The sequence below is a fragment of the Lactuca virosa genome, chromosome 2, assembly GCF_052849685.1.
Source record: "Lactuca virosa cultivar CGN04683 chromosome 2, Lactuca_virosa_CGN04683_v6, whole genome shotgun sequence".
Taxonomy (NCBI): Eukaryota; Viridiplantae; Streptophyta; class Magnoliopsida; order Asterales; family Asteraceae; genus Lactuca; species Lactuca virosa.
In genome coordinates, this window is record NC_136427.1 from 284,407,007 (window position 1) to 284,432,741 (window position 25,735).

Sequence of the window (25,735 nt, forward strand, 5' to 3'; positions counted from 1 at the left end):
AAAAGGAATGGATAAACTTCAACTCATATGGCTTGTTCTACTACTTGTTGAATCAGACACAAAGGCACGTTTTATAACATCGAGTTACCAAATGCGTTTTCATGCAATCAATGTATAACCAACTCATAGTAACAACTCATATCTCTAGGTTTGAAGAATATAAGATATTATTGTCTCATGATCACTCGTGATAAAATCCATGAAGTGATTCAAATGAGCGCGGGTTGAATCCAATACTCAGAACTTATGAGCACTCATGAGTGTTGTAGCACCACTTTGTCCACCAACTTGGACCTCTACAAACCAACCCATGACAGTCTTGATTCATATCTACTTCCAACATATGACCAACTGTAGATGGTTTGAATAACTTAATCATTCAGGAAGAGCGACTTACTTATTCTGGAAGTCAAAACATGCAAAGTGAAACACAAGAATAAATGAATCAAATATGGTATCAAACCCTATGAATATAAATAAACACTTTTATTTATCATCATACTGATTACTCATTATTCATTATTTCGGTTTTATCAACTTTATACTTGAATTAAAAACACTAGTTGTCCCATGCTCCAAGCATGTACACTATGTTTTTCTTAAACAATAGCTTTGCCATACACCAATTATGCACTCTATGTTTGTCTATGATCCTTACTTTGTGAACTAGATCGATTGAACATAATTTCAATGATTCTCTTTTCACACTCCCAAATCGTTATCGAAAAAATGTAAGAATTCCAAATTCCTATCATTTATCGAAATCTGTTTAGATTTTAAACTTATATACACTGACCCTCTTGTAATGAATGTGTACAAAGTCACAAAACTTGTCAACAATCATTACAGGGCATTCCAATGATGATCAACTTCATGAAAATTAAGTCTCATATTCAAAGTACATAGCTTTGAACATGCTTCTTGCATTAAGTTTTTCTAATCTTACACAGATAACTTCCACCTATGGAGACAACTCCATATTCCCATTTTGACTACCCCTTCTGAACAAGAGTTGCCTCTTTTCAGATTAGGTCAATATGGTCCTTCCAAAGTTAACACTATACTTCCAACTGTCCTTGAGCAACCAATATTTGGTAAAGCCTTAGATTGTCCTCGACAATTGCTTAATCACTTTAGTTATATCCAATTCTAGATATTTTCCTCTTAATGCCCCCGGGCATTTGGAAAATTTAGAAAGGATGAATATTATAGCACATGCAATTGTTCTTGTACCCAAAGCAAATGGGACACGATTCATGATGTCTCACGTAAAGACATGATTCTAGACCAGTCTTTTGCTACAATATTTTTATTTGCCATGTTTTCAAAATTTGACTATGAAGAGGGATGCCGTAATCATAATCGAATTTTGAGAACACAATATATAGAGTTTTTCCTTATGTTGAACCAATTCAACATGAAATTCACATATATATATATATATATATATATATATATATATATATATATATATATATATATATATTCTTGACTAAAGATGATTAAAATCTCAATCTAAGCTTAAAATCCCACTCTAAGCCTTTTAGAATTGACATGAAGTATAATTTCCTCTCCCTTAATTATAGCAAAACAACTTTTTCAACCCCTGCAACCTCACGAATTGAAACTTTTGTTTTCTATAATTAACATTGCTAATATGCAATACTTATCATAATTATCATGCTCTCACTAACATGATGATTATTAGCATAACACTTATGCTCCCACTAGCTTTGACATGTATCCAGAAAACAGCTGGACCTCTAGAAGTCAATACTTTATTGACATTCTTACTAAAGTTCAGATTTCTGATACTAGATTGCTTTGATAAAGCTTTATCAAAATTATACACCTTATCTTAGATAGCTCACAGGTGTGTAAACAATTTCAGAACTATGAAAAGGGATGCCGTAACCATAGTCTCAATTGTTTAGACCTTTGCCATTTCTCATAAGTCCATGTTAGTGTGTCGGTTAACCACGCACGCTCCACTAACGACTTTGAGAACTGCAAATATCACAATTGCTATCTACTTAAAATCTACTTAGTGAAAGAATTTCCTCACCATCAATTTCATGAATCGGAGAGAAACCTTATGACACTTAGATTTTATGGTGTATGTGTTCTTATCCATGTGAATTTGTCAAACCATAATCACAAGACTAGGTTAGTGAAAAATCCTAACTCATATGGATTGAACTTGTGCAATCTTAACCTCTTGCCACCTAGCAGCACAAGGGCCTACCATTGCTTCCAAGTAGTTATGCAAACAATTGAGAACATGTAGAACTTAAATATATATAGCCAACTTAACTGGAATGGGCACAGAAATGTCAACACGATAGGTTATAAACCTCTAGTTGTGTGCTAGTGATGAAATACAGGTTTTATTCTTGATTACTTCTTGAAACCCTTTCAGGATCTTTTAGACTCCCACTGTCTCCTTGACCTATAATACTTTCTTGCCAAATATTCAAGAAGTAGTGTGGATTCTTAATCAAGACAAACACTTCACACAATTGGCCTTAGTTGGTCTTTGTTTTATCCAAAACATCACAACTTACCAATTTCAAATGTACAAGAGTAGAAAACTTTTACTCTTACATTTGACAAGTGTTATAAACCTTCTTTAAGATGTGTCACTCAAATTACAATCTTGGAGTATGTCTCTAAGATTTGTTTTGGAACGAAGTATGACTCATCTTCTTGATTTGACAAGAAAAGACAACCGATAACATTCGAAGTTTGAGATTCAGTTTTACTTAATATCTCACCATGGAAGGGACCTATAAAATTTGGTAAAAGAGTAAATTTTAGTCCAAGGTTTATTGGACCGTTCAAAGTTCTTTAGAGGATTGGGAACCAAGCTTACAAGCTAGAACTACCAGAAGAACTAGATGGTATTCATAACACTTTCCACGTGTGTTATTTGAGGAAGTTCATGGGAGAAGTTCCCGACATAATTCCAATTTCTGAGTTAAGGATGGATGAAAGCAAGAGGCTAATTGAAGAACCAGAGGCAATCGTTGACCGTAAGACTAAGAAGTTGCAACGCAAGATGGTTGATTTAGTGCTTGTGCGATGGAAACATACGAATGTGCCAAATCTCACCTGGGAAACGGAGAGTGACATGATGAGTCGCTATCCACATTTGTTTGCTGATGTATAATTCTGGGGACATAATCATCTTAAGGGGGAGAGAATTGTAACGCTCGTGTTTCTGGGCTAAGCATTAAAGATGATGTAATAGTCTAGGTCAACTATTGTAACGTGTTTTGAAGTAATAAGAATGAATTATCTGAATTTATGTGCCTTATATTTAATTATGATGATATAATAAATTAAGGATAAAAATAAGCGTCAAAACTAAATATTAGATAAACCCGATATCTATGAAGAAAGTTGTAGTGGTCGTAACAAGGATTCCGGAAATATAAAGAACGCCGAAATCCGAGTTATAACGAAGAAGTTATGACTTGTCGAAGTTTCACGATGGAACCGGCACTACGCTGTGTGACTGTAACGCCCCGATTCTCAGGTATTGATTTATGTATGAATCCTTCTTGGTCTTTGGGTCTACTCGACGAGTTGTTCGCCCTACTCGTCGAGTAGTAACGGGATGGTCTACGCGTTATAGTGACCTACTCGCCGAGTCCAAGAAGGGACTCGACGAGCAGGAGCTGGCAGATGAAACCCTAAATTCCGGGGAATTTCACCCTATTTAAAGGATCATTGGCCTCCCCCAGCCTCCCCTTTACTGCTTCTTGTCCCTCTTTAACCATAAGTCGTGTGTGTGCGTTCTTTTGGAGAGTTTAAGCTTGGAGGAAGGATTTTGGGTGAAGGAAACACTTGGGGAAACAAGCTAGTTGAAGCAAGAGCTCGTGGGATTCAAGATCTGCATCAGTAAGCACTCTCTTGAAGGTACTAGACCGTTCTCCTTGGCTCATTTTCACCTAAACCCTCTTTTGCATGAGTTTTAAGAAAGGTTTCTTGTGCTTAAGCCAAGATCTGAAGTTGTAACTTCAGAGCTGGACTCCCCTTGGCCTCTAGATTCATAAAGTCATCAGCTTTGCCTAGTATGAGCCTTCCCTCAAGTGTGTAACTTCATTGCAAGCTTAGTTTTGTCATTTTAGGGTCTTAAAAGCCTTGCATGCACGTAAAGTTTGCAACTTTACGTGATAAGCATGCCTAAGGAAGTTGGATCTGCAATTTGGAGCCTTAGCATGGATTAAAAAGTGTCTGTATGGTTAAAGGACTGAAGGGACGCGGCGAGTCGCATGGTCGACTTGGCGAGTCATATGAAGATGGGCATGGACCCGCCGAGTTGGATGAACAACTCGGCGAGTTCGATGAAGATTGTCGTAGACTTGACGAGTTGGACGAACAACTTGGCAAGTCAGTGAAGGTTTCCCAATTAATAGATGCGTGTGGACTTGTCGAGTTGCAAGAAGGAAAACCCGTCGAGTAGCCGAGGAGCTTCGACCGCGAGCCTTAGGAACTCGACGAGTCACTCTGGTGACTCGGCGAACGGACAAGTATTGCAATAAACTCGGCGAGTAGCTGAGGGTACTCGACGAGTTGAGGTCAACATGGACTGTTGACCTTGACAGTTGACTTTGACTTTGACCAAGGGTTGACCAGTTGACTTCTAGGGTATTCAGGAGTTTATAAACCTTATGATGTGTTGGGTATAGGTGGTGGGGTTCGTGGCGGTGATTCGAGAGTTGAGCTTTCTATTTCCAGTCGGCAGTCGCAAGGTGAGTTACCTCACTATACTAAGGGGTCTAAGGCACCAAGGCCGGCCCATTGAATATGTTATCCTAGCAGTGTTAGTATGTTGAGTATGAAGTTAATGTTGCATGCTAGTGGTTATGCCAGTTAGGTAGATCTGTAGGACTACCTGTGTTGTTATATGATGTTGCATGCTAGTGGTTATGCCAGTTAGGTAGGTTTGTAGGACTACCTGTGTTGTTATATGATGTTGCATGCTAGTGGTTAGGCCAGTTAGGTAGATCTGTAGGACTACCTGTGTTGTTATATGATTATCTGCATGCTCAGTGGTTATGTTATATGCTGATATGTTATGTGGGATGGGTTGAGGTGATACTGCTCCGTGCGGTAACCAACAAACCCGGGAGCATTCCAGTTACGGGCTAAGGGAGACTCGTACTGTGGGCTCGATAGCAATCCAGATGTGAGATGTGGGCCCGTAAGGCAATCCAGACTCACACTGTGGGCTCAGGGGTGATCCAGTCTGCAAAGTTGTGGACTCAGTTTATGCTGTTGCTTATTTATGTGTTATGTGCAGTGTATCGGTATTTTGGGGGAGCTCACTAAGCTTTCAGGCTTACAGTTTCAGTTTATTGTTTCAGGTACATCAGGGGATCGCGGCAAGGCGAAGGCATGATCGTACAACTCCTCCTGTTTTGTTTATGGTTCTGGGGAAAAACTCTGATATAAACTATTTTGGAAAACGAAATTGTAATCATTAATGGATCTTTAATGTTTTGAAAAGTTTAAATTTGGTCTCATTTTTATGGGTGTTACAAGTTGGTATCAGAGCCTTGGTTTGAGTGAATTGGAGGAACATGAGTGTGAATCCAGTCTCAAATCAAGGAAAGGTTTTCAAAATGATTTCTAAAATGGTTTTCAAATAAGTAAAGGAGGATGCAGGGTGTACGATCAACCGGAGCCAGTAAGTAGACCCCAAAATACCATACAGTTATTTGATTATGTGATATGTTAGAAGAGCATGCTAGAGATAGGCTAGGGATCTTCAGGAAGTGCATGATAGAATTGCCTGATTATATGATGCCTGCTAGCCTAGGGTTTTCCTTATATGAGATTGACATCATTACTGTAGCTGCTTAGTGTATGCATTACGGTTATACATAAGTAAGATCTTATAGCCTGAGAATGTTGGGTTCGACCTTATGTTCTGATCTCATTGATTAGGGCTTAGGGTAGGATCGGATATTCGAAAGTCTATAGGGTCCAGTGTTATGTATGGCTAGCATACACTAGTGCTGCAGGGTTGGTGAAAGTTTCATGGATGAATGGGTTATGAGATATCTAGCATTCCTCTAGGAGTGAAGATTGAGCGCTCGCTATGTTTATGTATTAGTAGGGTGTTGTGGTGATACATTAGACAAATATGGGTAGGTGTGGAAGGTAGTATGGGCCCGTACTACTGAAAGCACATGACCCATACGCGTATCAAGGTAGGTGTGGAAGGTAGTATGGCTCCCAGTCGTTATGTGGATTATCTGATATCTTGTGGTATGTTTCAGAATGGTGATGACGAGACGCTTTGTGGCTGGATCCGGTTTAGGATCAGGATCAGGAGATGGTGGCCAGGAGGGGCCAACATTACCTGAGCCCATGGTGCAGATGGGTACAGAGGAGTTGGACGCCAGGATTCGGGAGATCCTGCATGATGAGGTTGCTGCTGCTTTCCGGGCACAGCTGCCGGAGATGTTTGGGTCTATTAAGACTGCCATGGTCGAGTACTTCAACCAGCGATACGCAGCCCTTGCGGAGACGGCTGCCGCTGCAGCTGCATCGGCTGTAACAACGGCAGGGGGAGGAGGAGGAGCCACTCGGGGCTTCCAGTACAGGGACTTCGATAACACGAAGCCCCCTACTTTTGATGGGACGCAGGACCCCATCAAGGCTATGAGGTGGATCTCAGATGTGGAGGGGTGTTTCTTTACCTGCTCGTGCCCTACTGACCAGAAGATCAGGTGTATATATGTTATTTGTTTATTTGAGATGGGTGTTGAATGAATGTTTTATACAGGTTTTAAACTGTATATGTATTTTTATCTACAAATATGTTGGGTAAAACATGGGTAGATGAAATAGATGATGTGTGATAAAATGATGAGAGGCCTCGATGTTGTTGTTGTTTCAGTCATCTAACGGAGTATATAGATGACGACCACAGACCTTTCTAGACAGTCCAGTGGAACGCTAGCAGACTCGCAACTTGTAGGTGTTTGTGAACGATCTGTTCACCGGTGTACTCCATCCCCCTCATGGTTGCCTTACGGACATATATGGCTGAGGAATCCCCTTAGCTGTAGTGTCCATCCCGATAATGATCCTTAGGCTAGGTCCCTTATGATAGGTGTTTAGGGACGTAAAGTGAGGATAACGGGAATGGGTAATCTGGGTTATTGTTGGTTAATGAAATTAATAAATTTAATGTTGGTTGATGAAATTAATAAATTTATTTATTATGGGTTTGAAAACCCTATATGCTCACTAGGCTCCCAAGTCTGACCCACTCAGCTTTCTACATTACAGGTAGTGAAACCAGAGCATAGTTGGATGATGACGAGAGATTTTGGATTATAGGCCAATAGATGTAAATAACTGTTGTAAGGCCTATATCGTACTGTTTATGCTTTTGGTCTGTATCGGAACATGACATCCCGAGGTTTTGTAATATAATGAAAATACATTTATTTAAGAAATGTTTTCATAAATTTTTATCATATTTTGTTTTGGGGACAAATTCCGCAACACCTTTTGAAAGATTACTCTGATTTTATTTTAAAAGCATAAACGAAATCGGTATTTTCTGGTCCTGAAAATGGGGATGTCACACAAACAAATAAAAAATAACCAACAAACACTTGTAATAATACATATCTACCAACATAACATATCACTATAGTATACCAACATCGTACACACAAGGATACATACTGCAATACAAAGTATACTGAGAAAACTCACATGAGCTAACTAGTAGAAGCTTAATAGAAAATCTTAGCAATCAGAACAGCTAACAAAATTTACCTAACGCCAAGACAAGACTAGATCTTAGCTAAACACTCAGTTCTACCAAGGTTTGACCAAAAGTCAAACTATTCAAAAAATCAATGGTCAACGGTTAAATTCAACAGCCCAAAAGACAACTTTGCTGGCCACCACGTCGTGTCCCATCATTTTCCAAGACGTGGAAATATCTAGACAAAACAATCGTGAGAACATTATATGCCACGACGTGGTGAGCATATCACCAGGTCGTGGGAACTAATCCCGGACAACTTAATGGATTAAGTCCTCAATCCATTAAGCCACACACTCATTTCATAGAGAAGGATTTGCATGTCCAATGCGTGTCTTTCCCAAGCTAGACCATAACAATGGTGGAAATGAAGTAAAAAATCTCATGCATGAGCCAAAACCCAACCAAATCTCAGATCTGGAACATTAAACTTCAAAGGGGCCTCAAGGCTCCATAAAGTTGCCAACTTTATGGAATCAATCCACTCAAACTCTCCCAAACATGGAGAAAATGCACGAAAATCCTAGATCAAGAAGCATAACTCATAAATATTGGAACTTAGGGACTTACAAGAGTCCATAATATGTGCTCCAAGGTGGTGAGGGAACTTGCTTGCTGGATATATATACACCAAGAACACCTTCTTCTTCTTCAAGGAACCCAAAAAGGTCACAGATGGATAAAAGACAATAGGGGATGCTCAAAGTGGTGAAAGGGAGGCTAGGGTTCCTCTCAAAAGGCTTTAGATATGATGGAGGGAAGAAAAATACCCTAAAAACACGGAACCACCCTTTAAATACATAGAAAACCCTAAAAATTCATGGGCTTCGGCTGCCCAACGGTCACCTCGTAGCAGGCCGCTTGCCACCTCGTGATGACGCATCACATCGTAGGGATCTTCTCCCTACCTCCTGGTGTTGAGTTTTCACCAAATTCCATTCTAACTTCAAACAATCATAACTTCTTCGTTTCAACTCCGTTTTCAGCAATATTTATATGCACGAAAAGATATTGACGAGCCTCACAACCCTATCTAATTACTTTTGACTTAATACATGTCAAAGATCTCATTGGTCGTTCTCCATCATGGAGGTGACTATAATTCACAATAATCACCACGTCACACGCGAGATGGTGTGCACGGTCGTGATGAGATGTCATTGTCATCAAGATTGCCTTTCGTGAAGGGTATACATAAAGGTTTTAGATACAAACGAAACATTTATAGTGGGACACAAATTTGACAACTCTGACACATTGACAAATGTTTATTTATATACACAGAGAGGTTAAATCTTATAAATATGTAACGAATTATTTATTTTTATTTTACAAAATATAATTAATTAAAAAAAGCTTTCTAGGCAATTAGAACTTTGTATCCGTTATTTTAATCGATAGAATTTCCCGTAATGATCTCTCATTCAATTAAACAATATATATACAAAGAATACATAGGTATAGAAAACAGGCCACAACACTAACAGCCCCCCACAGTTTGAACGGGGTGAAAATTCACGAACGTTCAAGATGGACCGGAAATCAAGAAACAATGGCGACGGAAGGCTCTTCGTAAAAATATCCGCATACTAAGAAGAAGAAGATGGAACATGAAGAACACGAACATGGCCGGTGGCAACTTTGTATCGAACAAAGTGCAAATCAATTTGAATATACTTCGTACGTTGATGTTGAACCGGGTTGGATGACATATAAACAACGCTAACATTGTCATAGTAGATAATGGTAGCCTTGTCTGGAACATAGTGAAGTTCATTAAGAAGAATACGAAGCCAACAAGTTTCCACCACAACATTAGCAACACACCGATATTTAGCTTCAACACTAGACCTCGAGGTCGAGTTCTGACGTTTGGATGACCAGGAGAGAAGATTGTGTCTTAAAAAGACACAATAACCCGATGTAGATCGTCGCGTGACAGGACACCCACCCCAGTCAGCATCAGAATAGGCAGTGAGCGTGCGACTAGGAGATGTAAATAACTGAAGAGTATGAGTCGTGGTACCTCTAATATAGTGCAGGATGCGCTTGAAAGCGGTAAAATGAGGTTCCCTCGGGTCATGCATGTATAAACAAATCTGTTGAACCGCATAAGTGATATCGAGTCGAGTAAATGTCAAATATTTTAACGCGCCTACCAAACTTATATATAAGGTAGGATCAGCAACATGAGTACCAGTGCCATCAAGCTTAGATGATAAGTCAGTCGGAGTAGATGCAGATTTACAGTTGGTCATGGAAGCCCTGTCAAGAATCTCAATAGCATATTGTTGTTGAGATAAAAACAAACCATCAGCTGAGCGAGAGGCCAAGATGCCCAAAAAATAGTGAAGATCCCTAAGGTCCGTCATAAAAAACTCAGTGCTCAATAGAGAAGTGATGTGAGACAGAAGCTGAGTCGATGAGAATGTTAGGACAATATCATCCACATATAGTAACAAATATGCCATGTGAGTACCATGTCGATAAATAAAAAAATAGGAGTCACATATGTTGTGAACAAAACCAATGCGAGAAATGAAGGCGGCAAACCGGTGAAACCAAGCACGTGGTGCTTGCTTGAGACCATATAAGGACCGCAGAAGCAGACAAACATAGTCAGGATGAGAGGGATCACGAAAACCTGGAGGCTAATGAATATAGATTGTTTCCTGTAGATGACCATGTAGGAACGTATTTTTAACATCAAGCTGTCGAATAGGTCACTGATGAGTGACATCGATACTAACAACTGTATGAATGGTAAAAGGCTTGACCACCGGACTAAAAGTCTCGTCACATTCAATACCGGGTCGTTGAATACGACCATTAGCGACAAGACGTGCTTTATAGCATGATAAGGAGCCATCTGTATTGAGTTTCTTCTTGAACAACCAAATACAATTAACAATGTTAGCATCAGGTGGTCTTGGAACAAGTACCCGAGCCTGATTAGAGATAAGCGCAGTATATTCATCAGTCATGGCATTAAGCCAATTTGGATCCTTAAAAGCATGTAAATAATTTTAGGGAACATGAGATGAGGTATCGACATGTAATTTTAATTTACGGATAGGTTTAAAAATGCCCTGCTTGGTACGAGTGAGCATTTGGTGTGAAGGTTGAGGTATAGGAGATGGACTATCATTGGAGATGGTAGATGACTGTGAGGTGGGTTCCAAACGAGTAGAGGTAGGTGGAGAAGAGGGACCAAGTGTAGGGGTTGCATGATTAATATTTGAGGGTGAGAGAGGGGTGTGAGGAGTGGGCGGAGGAGTCAGTATAGGACTAGGAGTAGGACTAACATTCACAGACGAGGTATTATGAGTATGAGAAAGGTGTGGAGTTAGGGTAGTAGATAGAGGATGTGAAGATGTAGAGTCCTCAAAAAAGGTGTAGGAGAGAGCTTGGTTTGGTGTCATCGATCCAAAAGGAAGAATGGTTTCATAAAAGACAACATGACGAGAGATGATGATCTTATTTTTGTCAAGGTTGAGACAACGATATCCTCTATGATTGGTAGGATAGCCAAGGAAGATGCATGGAGTTGATCGTGGGTCAAGTTTATGAGAGGCATTGATATGAGGATAACAAAGACACCCAAATACACGAAGATGGTCATTGGAGGGGTGTTTATTATATAATTTATTGAACGAAGTGACATTGTGGAGAGTAGTAGAAGGAAGGATATTGAGAGATAAACAGAGAGTTTTGGCGTAATAATCACCCAATTGGGGATTCAACTGATATATATATATATATATATATATATATATATATATATATATATGAATACATAGATTACAGATTAAGATAACAATAAATCCTAAACACTAGGACCTTATCTATACAATAAGACTTATCTATAAGATAAAATCTATCTTATCATTTACGTTTACATTCCCTCTCAATCTTAACCGAGACAAGGTTTAGATTGTATCTCAAACGATCCAACATATTACGAGTAGCTTGCTTTGTGAAGCCATCTGCAACTTGATAATTATAAGAAAGGAACCGAACATCAAGAGCACCCATTGCCACCTTCTCTCTAACAAAATGAAATTCAACTTCTATATGCTTTGTGCGCGCATGAAACACTGGATTAGCTGTTAAATATATAGCTCCCAAATTATCACACCACAGAATAGGAGGTCATGGTTGATGAACTCGTAATTCCTTGAGCAGGGATTGTATACATATTGCTTCTGTTGTACCATTTGCTAATGCCTTGTATTCATCCTCTGTACTGGACCTAGAAACAGTCGATTGCTTTCGTGAACACCATGAAATCAGATTGGGACCTAAAAATACTGCAAAACCACCAGTTGATCGACGATAGTCTAAGAAACCTGCCCAGTCAGCATCTGTGAACACACTCAACAGTGTCGAGTTGGGTCTCTGTATACGAATTCCTGTAGTGGTTGTGCCTTTAATGTATCTCAAAATTCGTTTCACAACCTCCATGTGAACATTTGTGGGTTTAGAAAGATATTGGCAAACTTTGTTAACTGCAAAAGAGATATCTGGCCTTGTTAAAGTAAGATATTGCAGACCGCCCACCATACTTCTATATTTGAAAGTATCATCATTACTAAGTGTTGTGCCATAGCCAAGAGCAATCTTGTCAGTAACAGACATGGGGGTTGAAATACTTTTACAATTCTCCATATTGAACCGACTAAGTAAATCAGATGCATACTTGCGTTGCATTAAGAGAATTCCCCCTGAATTGTGAAGTACTTCAATCCCCAAAAAATAGTTCACCCGACCAAGATCTTTGATCGGAAAAGAGGCAGATAAGGTACCAATTAATTTATCAATAACATGTTGCGAGGAGCCAACAATCACAATATCATCAACATAAACAAGCATGTAAATGGTAGTGGCACCCTGATGAAACAAGAAAAGGGAGGTATCAGCTTTAGATGAGTAAAAACCAAGCTGATTCAACTTATCAGATAAACGTGAGAACCAAGCACGAGGTGACTGCTTCAGACCATAGAGAGCCTTCAGACCATAGAGAGCCTTCGTGCAACCAAACACGCCTTGTGTTTATCAATAGAACTATTCGGGTTTTGTTTAACTTTAAAAACCCATTTGCAGCTAACCGCATCAATACCCGATGGTCTGGGAACAAGAGACCAGGTGTTGTTCTTCTTTAGTGCCAGAAACTCAGCTTCCATGGCTGCACGCCAAGCAGGCTTAGTTAAAGCTAACTTATAGGATTTTGGTTCAACCAAGAAGGCACGCTTCTTTGGGTCATACGACACTGTCCCATCACTGAATTTTCGAGGAAATGATTTTCCTGCACGTCCTCGAGTAAGCATCCCTGGATTTGCTTAGGAGGGATCAGAAAAAGCATCCCTAACAGGCAACGATGTGGGTGATGCCACAGATGTAGTCAGAGCTGGAGGGGACATGTTAACAGGAGCTGGTGTGGATACGTTAACAGGAGATGATGACGACTCAAGATCCACACTTGATGGCGATAGCGACAGTGTTTCAGGAACACAAGCACTGGTTGAATCAGGTGAACTAATATTTGGTTGTGGTTGGTGATGCACGGAAGCAATGGGTGGCATCATTTTAGATGACACCACGTTTGGCATTGACTGTTGTGGAGCTGCAGCTACAGTAACATCATTAGATAAAATAGAGAGGTCATAATATCCCATATGGTCATTAGTAAGTCCCAGTTCATTGGAAGGAAATGAAACAAGTTTAGACATGGTAGAGGGGACAATTTGAGTTGTAGAGAGAGTAAATGGAAACTTTGTTTCGTCAAAAATGACATCACGAGATATATAGATACGACCTGTGCTCCGATCAAGACACTTGTACCCCTTATGCAACGAGCTATATCCAAGAAAAACACATAGTTTGGACCGAAACTCAAGTTTATGACTATTATATTTTTGAAGACTAGGCCAACATGCACATCCAAAGGTACGTAAAAATGAAAAAGCTGGATTTTTATTTAGAAGTCGTGTGATAGGTGATATATTGTTTGTAATTCGGCTGGGCATTCGATTAATAAGGTAGCATGCTGTTAAGAATGCCTCATCCAAAAAACGAAGAGGAAGAGATGAATGTGCCAAAAGAGCTAGACCAGTCTCAACAATGTGACGATGTTTTCGCTCGGCTATGCCGTTTTGTTGCGATGTGTGAGGACATGACACACGATGAGTGATACCGGTGTTTCGAAAATGTTTATGTAACCTGTGATACTCACCGCCCCAATCAGATTGAATACTACGTATTTTAGCATTCAACATACATTCAACATGTTTTTGAAAAACATAAAAGATTTGTTCAACATCTGATTTATTTTTAATGAGATAAATCCATGTATAACGACTAAAATCATCCACAAAACTAACATAATACTTAAAACCTCCACTAGACACTTGAGCAGGTCCCCAAACATCAGTGTGAACAAGCTCAAGTGGGAATGAAGTGACTCGAACAGAACCACTATAGGGAAGTTGATGGCTCTTAGCACGTTGACATGCATCACAAATAGACGACTCATGACTAGAAGAACACTCCAATTTATTGGAGCTGGATGACCGAGACGCTGATGCCATTGTGATGGAGAGACCTTGACACTAGACGATGCATGATGAGAAGAGGATGAACGACTGAATGGCACCGGATAAAGACCTCCTTTGCTTTTACCGATTAGAAGTGGTTTCTTCGTGGCCATGTCCTTAACAAAAAAAACACATGAGGATAAAATTCAATGAAGACATTGTTGTCAGAGACAAGTTTATGGGCAAATAAAAGATGTTTTCTAACACTTGGAACATGTAAAACGTTTATAAGAAAAAGAGGACGACCTAAACTGGGAATTTTGGACTGACCAACATGAGAGATTGACAAACCTGTTCCGTTTGCAACTTGAACATTATCCTTGCCATGATAACGCTCTTGTAAAGTCAACCTATCAAGATTACTTGTAAGATGATATGTCGCTCCTGTGTCAAGATACCAGCTGTTTTCAGGGTTGTATACCCCACTGCTTGCACTATTTCCAATCTAATACTCTTCCGATTGGTAGGAGTGGTTAAACATGTTGCGGCAGTTAAGTGTTGTATGACCTGGAATGTTGCACACCTGGCAACGTGGTCCATTATTTCTTCTGCACCCACGACCACAGCCTCGGCCATAGCCTCCCCGGTGATTATTTCGCTGAGTGTTGGTGTTGTATCCATTGTTGTTGTTGCGACGAGGAGGATTTGTGTCTTGGCGGGTAGCATTGTTTGCTGATGTGGTAAATTCCACTATTGTGCTCACGGCAGTGGATTGGGCTTCATGTGCAATTAGATACGAATAAAATTCTGGAAGTGTTACCTTACGTTCGTTGCTCAGTATGGTAATGACGGTGAAGAGATCACCATGTCCGGGTCCTAAACCTGCCAGTATATAGCCAATTATCTCTTCATCATTCATTGGTTGTCCAATATTTACCATAGTATCAGCAAATCTTGTCATCTTTTTATAGTATTCAGCTGCACTCATGTCTCCTTTCTTTGTAGTAGATAGTTGAGTACGGATTTGGATTGAGTTCCCTTGATGTTGGGCTGATAACATGGTGTGGAGGGATGTCCACAATTGTTGGGTTGTGCTAGTGCAACGAATAAGTTGTGGTAAAACCTCTTCTGTCATGGAGGATAAGAGACCTCCAATGATAGCCTGATCCTGGATCACCCACGTTTCATAGGCAGGATTGGGTGTGGTTTTTGGAGCCTCAGATGCCTCATCTTTTCCAGGGGTGCTGCTTTCACTTGTCACTGTGGCAGCAGGTGCAGGATCAGTACCATCGAGATGTCCAAACAATTGAACACCTCGTAGGATACGGACGACTTGAGCCTTCCATAGCAGAAAATTGGCACGGGTTAGTTTGCAGGAGATAGCGGTGGCTATGGTAGACGATTTTACGGGTGCATACGTTTTAGAGATACTTGTTTGGAAGAAGACCAAAGAGCCAGACGTAGGTTTTGAGAGGGAGGATCGAAAGCTCTGATACCAAGATAAACAGAGAGTTTTGGCGTAATAATCACCCAATGGGGATTCAACTGATATATATATATATATATATATATATATATATATATATATATATATATATATATATATATATATATATATATATATATATATATATATATATATATATATATATGAATACATAGATTACAGATTAAGCTAACAATAGATCCTAAACACTAGGACCTTATCTATACAATAAGACTTATCTATAAGATACAATATATCTTATCATTTATGTTTACATTGAGGAGGTGAGCAGCCATATGAAGGGCTTCAGTCCAGAATGTGGGAGGAAGTCGAGCATGAAACAAAAGAGTACGAATGATATTATTTAAGGTGTGTAGCATGCGTTCAGGTTTTATGTTTTGCTGAGAGGTGTAAGGACATGAAAAACGAAAAAGAATGCCGTTTTGAAAAAAGAGAGTGTGAAATTTATGATTGACGTACTCACTGCCATTGTCACATTGAAAAGACTTTATGCCTGTTTGAAATTGGTTGTGAAGAAAATTTTTAAAGTGCACGAATTTGTCAAACACATCAGATTTGGAACGGATAGGATAAACCCAAACATAATGAGAAAAATCATCCAATAAAATAACATAATATTTAATACCACTGAAACTTTCAATGTGAGATGTCCATACATCAGAATGAATTAATTCAAACGGAAACTGAGAAACAGAACTAGAAGCGCTAAATGGTAATTTGACATGTTTACCCAATTGACATGTATGACACAAAGTCGACTCTTTATTAGAAGAACATGAAATAAAATGATTCTGAACAAGGTGCTTAAGGATATGTTGACCAGGATGACCAATACGTTGATGCCAAACAGACGGAGCAATGGAGACGAAATCTTGAGAACTTGAAGAAGTGACAGGATAAAGATCACCAGTGCTGTCACATCGGATGAGAATTTGTTTGGTGCGGAAATCCTTCACAGAAAAACCAAAAGAGTCAAATTCAATAGAATAATTATTTTCACGAACAAAACGATGAACATAAATAAGATTTTTAATAATAAAATGAGTAATTAAAACGTTTCGAAGAGTTAAGGTGCGATAAGGATTGGGAAGCGGAAGAGTAGTGTGTCCCATTTTTGTTACAGGTATTAAGGATCCATCACCAACTAAGACAGATAAAAAAAATTATTGGATTTATCTGAAACAGACTTAAGTATACCTGCATTCGAGTGAAGATGCGAGGTGGCCCTAATGTCCATGTACAAATCGGCTTGCCCCGGGTTATTCAACGTCATGGTATTAAACATTTGTGGAAGTGTAGTGGGTTTCGAACTTTGAGTTTGAGCTAAATAGACCTGCGGTTGAGAGAATGAGTGTTGGGCCAACGAAAAAAATTGATGTTGCTGCTGATTTGTATTATGATGGGCTGGATGAGATCTTGGCCCATATGCGTGTAGGAGATGATCATTTGGGCTTGGCAATATTCCATGAGAGTTGGGTCAGGTGGTAAGATGGGGAGTGTAGGCCCAGACCGAAGTGCCTTGACGAGGACGCTGATTATCGAAGGTCAAATTGCTTCCGCAAGACCACCACCATGGGGATACCCACCTCCGTTGCTTCTCCCGTTGTAGCGTCCTCCACCCCGGCCACCACGGCGAGCACCTCTACCATCGGTGTCGTTTTGTTGCCATGAAGGTGAGTTGTTTGGGGGGTTCTACACAGTTAGGGCATGGGGGATGACGAACTGTCAGCATGAGTGATTAGGGAGTCACGTTTTTCGTCTTGCATCATTTGTTATTCTTCACATAATAGAATGGATCTAGCATCCCAGAAATATGGAGGTGGGTCACGGTGTCAGAGGTTAATTGCAATATACTGGAACTTTGAAGACATACCATTAATCATGTATGCAACAAGGTTAGTTTCGGAAACTTTGGCATCCGTGTGTTCTAATTGATCAGCAATAGATTTGATTTTGTTACAGTAGTCTGTGATGGAAGAGTTACCAACAAAGATGTTTCTGAGTTCTCGATCTAACTGAATAATCTTGGATGTTTTGTTATCACGAAAAACCTTTTCAAGGTTTTCCCAAACTTCATAGGCTGTTGTCTGCTTCTTAAAAATTATGTTGAGAAGAGGTATGGAGAGAGTGTCATATAACCATGATCTCATGATGGAGTCCACACGAAGCCAAGAGGTCTTCGCAACAACAGATGCTTCAGTAGCTTTCTCTTTATCTTTATCGCCTGATGCAGTAACAGGATCGAGGCTGAAGATGATCATCTACACCATACCCAATGTAGTGAATTTCAAATAATTCTCTCCAAATATCATAGTTCATCTGATCCACGTCTAGAACAAAGGGAACTGCATGCTTGATATTGATTGTAGATGAATGCTTGTCATTCATGGGAAGAGACATGATGGGGAGAAGAAGAAAAGAAGACAGATATAGAAAGAATGGAGATGAGAGATCAAACAGTCGACAAGGAAGGTAATGTCGACTTAGGGTTGAAGGGTAATCATGCAATACGCTCTGATACCATGTAATTGATAGAATTTCCCATAATGATCTCTCATTCAATTAAACAATATATATATAAATAATACATAGGTATAGAAAACGGGCCAAAACACACATAGGCTGGCCATAAGAATGATGCATATATAAACTAATAAGGCTACGCTAACAGTTATATTTATGGTATTTTGGTAGAACAATAATATTTTATGAAAAATAAATAGTTCGTGAACTATTTATAACACAACCCAAAGCCTATCACGAATAAAAAGTTAATTTATTTGCAAATAATGATATTTCAACATCCTTGAACTGATGTAATTTTATTACAAATTAGGATATCAATTTTCAAAATTATATAAAATACAATCATATACCAACTCTTAACATTTTTCTCGTTCATCATCTTTACAAATACCACTTTGTTCTTTACATTTTTAATATATATATATATATATATATATATATATATATATATATATATATATATATATATATATATATATATATATAATAAAGTATTGAACTGAAAGATGGACAACCTGTAAAATACCTTAATTCGTATTCGAGTTTACTTTTATTTTAGTTTTATAATATTTGATTTCCATAAAAAGTCTTCTACAAAATAATAAAATTTCCATTTCGTCCGTCCCTTCATTTGTGGTCACATATTCTTTGTATGTTAAGTATTAAACTTCTTGTATTATAATTCACCAAAATTAGATTATATCAAAAGTAGCTAATACTCAATGTCATAGTAGGTCTAGAAATATACTCACTTCAACAACAATTGTCCATTTCGTTGATTCTAAGATTTCCTTTTAAATATAAAAAAATAAATGCTTACACTGTGAAATACAATTGATCAAGATCTGGTCGTATCAATACGTTTCTCTTTTTATAAATTTCTATCCGGCTTTGATAGTTTGATTATAAGTATCATAAAATTTATATAGTATAGCTTTTAACCATATAATATTGTGTAAGAGTGGATATGGTGAATAACTCTCGTTATGTTGTTATCTCTAAACCACGAGTGATAGACATAGTGTTTACTTTTGGTTTTTATAATTAATAGAGTTTAATGGGGTTCAACCGTTCAATATATTTTGGCATTCTTCAGTCTTCAGTCTAAAATTAATGAATACAGTTATATTTTTGTTTCTTTGTTTTTATCTTACACATAATAATTCATTCATGTTTTATCTTATTGTACACCGCAATTCACAAAATCTTGATGAAAAAGTGTTTTGTTTCCACTATTGTTACCAAAATCTTGAATCATATAGTACATTTCTTCTATGCAATTTCAAATTTAAATAAATAGTGACCACTGACCACACCAACCTACTACAAAAACAAGAAACACCTCTTTTTGGTAGGGTCTCAACAAGCCCTAAAAATCCTTAAATCGACACGCACGTAGTACATAGTGTGTATGGTGTCCTTTCTTACCATTTACACACACAGTCAGTGTAGTGTGTGTTTCTATGTGAGAGAAAAGCAACAACGAAAGATAACTAACTGATCACCCTATCTTTTTTCTGTATTACACTTTGGTAAACCCACACTAAACCCTCTTACATGGCATCTGTTCATCTGCTTCTTCTTTCTAACCTGTTCTTCATTTTTTGTTTATTTTTTCAATCAAGATCCTCACTTACATCAAAAAATGCAATTCTACCCCTCAAGATTCAATCAATTTCATCTAGCATCTACATAAAACCGCCAAAGAAGCTCCCTTTTCAACATAATGTTTCTCTCACCGTCACCCTCGCCGTCGGCTCACCTCCACAGCCGGTTACCATGGTCCTCGACACCGGCAGCGAGCTTTCATGGTTTCACTGTAATAAAACACCAACCACACCTTTGTCGTACGACCCATTACATTCCAAATCCTACACCCCTGTTCCCTGTAGCTCCCCCATTTGCATGACCCGAACCCGAGACTTCACTGTCCCCGCTTCTTGCGATCCGAAAAAACTCTGCCACGCTACTCTCTCCTACGCCGACGCCACTTCCGTCGACGGCAATCTCGCCTATGATACCTTCCATTTCACGGATTCGGACCTTCCCGGAGTAATATTCGGTTGCATGGATATGGAATCAAGCTCTAACCAAGATGAGGATTCGAAAACAACCGGGCTAATGGGTATGAACCGGGGGTCGTTATCTTTTGTGACCCAAATTGGGTTCCCAAAGTTCTCGTATTGCATATCGGGTCAGGACTCCACCGGCGTACTACTATTCGGAGAATATAATATCTCTTTGCTCCGGCAGCCGTTAGCTTACACATCCATGGTTAAAATGTCAACGCCGTTACCGTATTACGACAGGGTGGCATACACGGTTCAGCTTGAAGGAATCAAGGTTGCGGGTACTGTTCTACCCTTGCCCAAATCCATATTCGTACCCGACCACACCGGAGCCGGTCAAACCATGATTGATACGGGTACCCAGTTCACTTTTCTTCTTGGACCTGTTTACACTGCTCTGAAAAACGAGTTCTTAAAACAAACCAAGAATGTATTACGGGTGTATGAGGATCCGAACTTCGTGTTTCAAGGTGCAATGGACCTTTGTTACCGGGTTGAACGGAGTCGAGTCGGGTTACCCGTGTTACCTAGTGTGAGAATGATGTTTCGGGGCGCCGAAATGGTTATTTCGGGTCAGAAGCTCCTGTTTAAAGTCGCGGGGGTAACCAAGGGTGGTGATGACATACATTGCTTTACGTTTGGGAATTCAGATTTGTTAGGAATTGAAGCATACATCATTGGACATCACCATCAACAAAATATGTGGATGGAATTTGATCTTGCAAACAATCGGGTCGGGTTTGGTGAGGTTAGCTGTGATTGTATAAGTCAAAAGCTTGGAATTGACTTGTAAAAAGACTTGATATGGCTTCTCTCAACCGTTGGATCATAGTGTCGCTCTCATGATCATCTTATACATTTACTCTTTGATTAATGTTTCGTTCATATCAAATCATTTGAGCTCCTTGTTCCACATAATGTAGCTAAACTAACTCTCTTAAAACGACGAAATGTAGACAAGTACACAAAAAATGATATAAAACATACAAATTAAAGTGTATAAACAACACATTTTATGTCAAATTTCTCTTGAAAATAAATCTGGCTATGGTGAGGGTGGTTTGGTCAGTTTGTTGGTTTAGGTGGGTAGGAGGGTTTAGCCCAGATGTTGGGTTTGGGGGAGGACTGAGGAGGGGGACCAACCAACTAAATATCTTCTCTTCTTCTTAAATTTTGTATCCACAGTCCACTGACTTGTATGTTGTTTTGAGTTGTTTTCACACGTGATCTGCTTCATTTAATTGATATAAAATACTTTACACACATACCAGATTTATTGGTATGTGTATTTTTACAGTGGGGACTCGTAAAATAGAACCACACTGTATATTGTCTTTGTTATCTTGATCGGGTTTCTATAAAATGGGGTATAAAATGGGGTTTGGAGGTGAATGGCGTGGATTGGTCTCCGCAACATTAGAATCTTTCAACATTGTTTTTTTTATAAGATATGAATTTTTAAAAGAGTAAAGACACTGAATTTTTAATATCTGAATTTTTAACATATTGTTTGATTGGAATCTTGTGCTGAATTATAAAATTGATCATTTTACCTTTTTTTTTTAATTCAATACTTTTGTTTATAAGACAACCCTATATATATATATATATATATATATATATATATATATATATATATATATATATATATATATATATATATATCGAGACAAAATAGAATTTTCAAAATACAATGCTTTAATATGAAGAGGTGAAATTATGATACTATGAAAATAGCCTTAAATGTATGCTTATATGGATCACATTATATGTATACAACTTGATTCATTTACACATCTTGACAAGTACAAACGGTTTCTTGATAAAAAAACTCAATAGTTATTCCAAACGCTTTCTTGAAAAAAAAAAGTTTCTTCTGTAAAATTCCAAAAGAAAACCAAAATACCCCTTAAAACTTTTCTTGCACCCAACCTTCAAACCATTAAACCGGCTCCCTTTTTCCTCACGCCATCCAAAGTCTCGATGCTTCATGCAATCTAGAACAATCCAGTCGCACTTGATAATAACAAAGAAAAGACCATTATACCCCTTACTTTTATTTTCGCACCGGTTCATCCAATATAATTTATCTTCAATTAGATAAATCATCTTAAAGAGTAATAAAACACAAAAATCTCTATGGCTTAACAGGTCTATATGACTACAACTAATAGCAAAACATAATCATGTTTACTAATTTTACAAATGTAAACCACAATCGTATTTTAGACTATTTGATGATGTTAGTATTAGAAACTGGGGATGAAAAGAATTGTTTGAATTCTCTGAAAGTCGTGAAATACTATCAAATTGAAGTATTTCGATGGTACAAAATCGAGCACTCAATTGGATAAAATTCAAAGTTTTCAAAAGAGAGAACGTTGGTGAAAATGTTCTTCAAGTGTAGCAGAAAATAACCAAAAATGGGTATATGATTTTCTTGTCTGAAAATTATCACATGACAGTTTAAAACTGTCACCAAACCAACAAAATTGTCATAAAAAAAATAAAAAAAATAAAAAAAAAACTGATTTTAAGATAAGGGTCAAAATGAGTCACTTTTCCAAAAAATCGAATTTCTGATGCATTTTTGATATAGCAACATAACCCAAATAAAAAATTTATGCACAGCTCGACCCCAACCAGGGGTTGTCGTCCCTTGGACCCCGCTCCCAGGGGCGTTGACCCCGGACCCCCGTTCGTTTAGGGGCTTCGCTCCTAAATGACAATCTATTTTAAATCTTGAACAAACTTAAACAAGTGTGCACTCCACACCTCCGTTACCCGTTTAATATTTGTCAAAATTATATTTGGTCAACAAATTAATCCATTACACTTAAATACACATTGGTGATAAAAATCACCAACAAACCTCCCACATTTAAGTGTAATCTTGATTAACATAAAAAACAAAACATAACAACAACAACCTAATGCATAAATGAAATTTCGTGACGATTGAATTTCACATTAGTATATTATTCATTTCAAATATTCGAATATCAGGGTGTCACTAAGGATTGAACCCTTCTATTTATAGTGAATACATGAAGATAATACACACAACAATTTACATTCTTATAAGTTCTAACTTGACATTGTATTTTACTAGCTTGTGTTCTATCCTTCAATAAGCTTATCAAGCTAAGTCCCAAAGCTTCTTGAAGCAGCTAAACTTCATGTTTATATAGGTAGTCCTTTTCTTCTTGCACATGCAAATGCAATTTTTCAAAAGGACTATTAAGAAATATAAATTCAACCTCCTTAACTTGCAATACTTAATACATTCCTTGGTAATGTGTTCCAATATTCAAATATCAAGCTTTCCACATTAAATTCAACATATAATATTACATTACATGATAATTAGGTATCTCAATATAAAAGATTTTAGGTGGACTCTAAACCCATCCCTACAGCCGCCTTGTGCACAAGATCTCTTGTTAACCCTTCAGTTGGATGATCGGCTAAATTCAATTGAGTTCTCACATACTCCACATATATCACACCAGTCATGATGAGATCACGAATCATGTTATGTCTAACACCTAAATTTCTAGACTTCCCATTATACACTTGACTATAAACCTTAGCCAAGGTTTCAGCACTATCACACCTGATAAATATGGTAGATATCGGTTTTGGCCATAGTGGAATTTCATAAATCATATTACTTAGCCGTTCAGCTTCTTTACCAGTAGTAGACAAAGCTACAAACTCATACTCCATGGTTGAGTTAGTAATACAACTTTGTTTCTTAGATACCCAAGAAATGAAACCTCATCCAAGAAGAAACACCCAACCACTTGTAGAGAAGTGACCGTCTAAGTTGTTAATCCAACTAGCATCTGAATAACCTTCCAAAACAGAAGGATATCCACTATATGTCAAACCATAATCCATGGTTCCTTTCAAATACTTGAATTCTCTACTTACAGCTGGCCAATGATGTGAACTAGGATTTCTACTATACATACTAAGCCTTCCCACAACATATGATATATCAGGCCTAGTGCTAATCTGTAACATCCATAAAATTCGAGCCAATTTAAAACTTTTTAAATCATATAAAACCATTCAATTATTACAATTTGTTTTCAAAATAGTTTAAACATCAGAGTTCCCAGAAATCATAATCATCAATCGAGGAAGTGTACGGTCACTCCTTCGCCTTCCCGCGGTCATCCGCTGAACCTGAAACAATAAACTGAAACTGTAAGCTCGAAGGCTTAGTGAGTTACCCCCAAAATACCAACCTCATATAACCATAATCATACCATATCAACAAATACAGAACAACCATGCATCTCGAGTCTACAGTGTGACTGGTCCGCCCGCACCGGGCCTTCAGCCCACCTGGTCCACTCTGTGAGTCTACAGTATGATTACACCGCCCACACCGGGCCTTCAGTCTATTTGGCCCACTCTTCGAGCCTCGAAACGTCTGGACCGCCCTCTCGGGGCCTTCAGCCTATCCGGACCGCTCGTCGGGCCTTCGGCCTGGCTATGTGCCCTCCCGGGTCTGCAACCTATCCGGTCCGCCCTGGGTATGTTGGCCTACAGCACAAAGCAGGACCTACCTCAACCCAACCCCCAATCAAACAACCATGTGCACATATAACGTATAATCACATAATAGTCTATAGACAAACAAACCGATCTAACATATCATATAGCATAGCAACATCCTATAACCAGGATACCGACTTAACTGGTCACCAACATAGCATCATCCTATATACCAGGATACCGACCTAAACCAGGTCACTAAACATAATACCGTCCTAACTACCAGGACGCCGATCTAACAGATCAATAAGCATATCAAATAAATACCAGTATACAATCCGAGAAAGGGCCGGCCTTGGTGCCTTAGACCCTGTTGATATAGTGAGGATAACTCACCTCGCACTGCCGATCTAAACTGAAGAGTCGAACTCCCGAATCGCTGCCTCACCAAAATCCCGAACAACTGAGCTCTCGACGCCCAAAGCTATCAATACCGAAATATCACTTAGTTCAAAACAATAATCCTCATTAGGGTAAAATGACCATTTTACCCCTAGTCCAACTTGGTCAATTTCCAAGGCCCAAAACTGCAATATAAAAAGGCCCAACACTAGGTAAGCTTCCCAAGCCCACTAGTGGCCCAATAATGGCCCAATTTGCTACATTGGGCCCAATCCCCTTAATGGGCCTTTCCCTAAGCTCAAACATATTCTTGGCCCATAATAATTGATTCCTGATGGCCCATCAAAGCCCAAATACCCAAGCATGGCCCAATAACACAAAGTCCATACTG

At 38.6% G+C, this 25,735-nt stretch overlaps 1 protein-coding gene and 1 pseudogene across 1 annotated transcript; one reads left to right on the plus strand and one right to left on the minus strand.

The window, feature by feature from the left end:
* Positions 1-17,670: 17,670 nt before the first annotated feature.
* On the minus strand, positions 17,671-18,099 carry LOC145158591 (uncharacterized). Its single transcript, XM_079077469.1, has one exon. The coding sequence runs from the start codon at positions 18,097-18,099 to the stop codon at positions 17,671-17,673; it is 429 nt and encodes a 142-aa protein (XP_078933595.1).
* A 1,652-nt stretch (positions 18,100-19,751) lies between these two features.
* On the plus strand, positions 19,752-21,393 carry LOC145161273 (aspartic proteinase PCS1 pseudogene; annotated as a pseudogene).
* Positions 21,394-25,735: the final 4,342 nt, after the last annotated feature.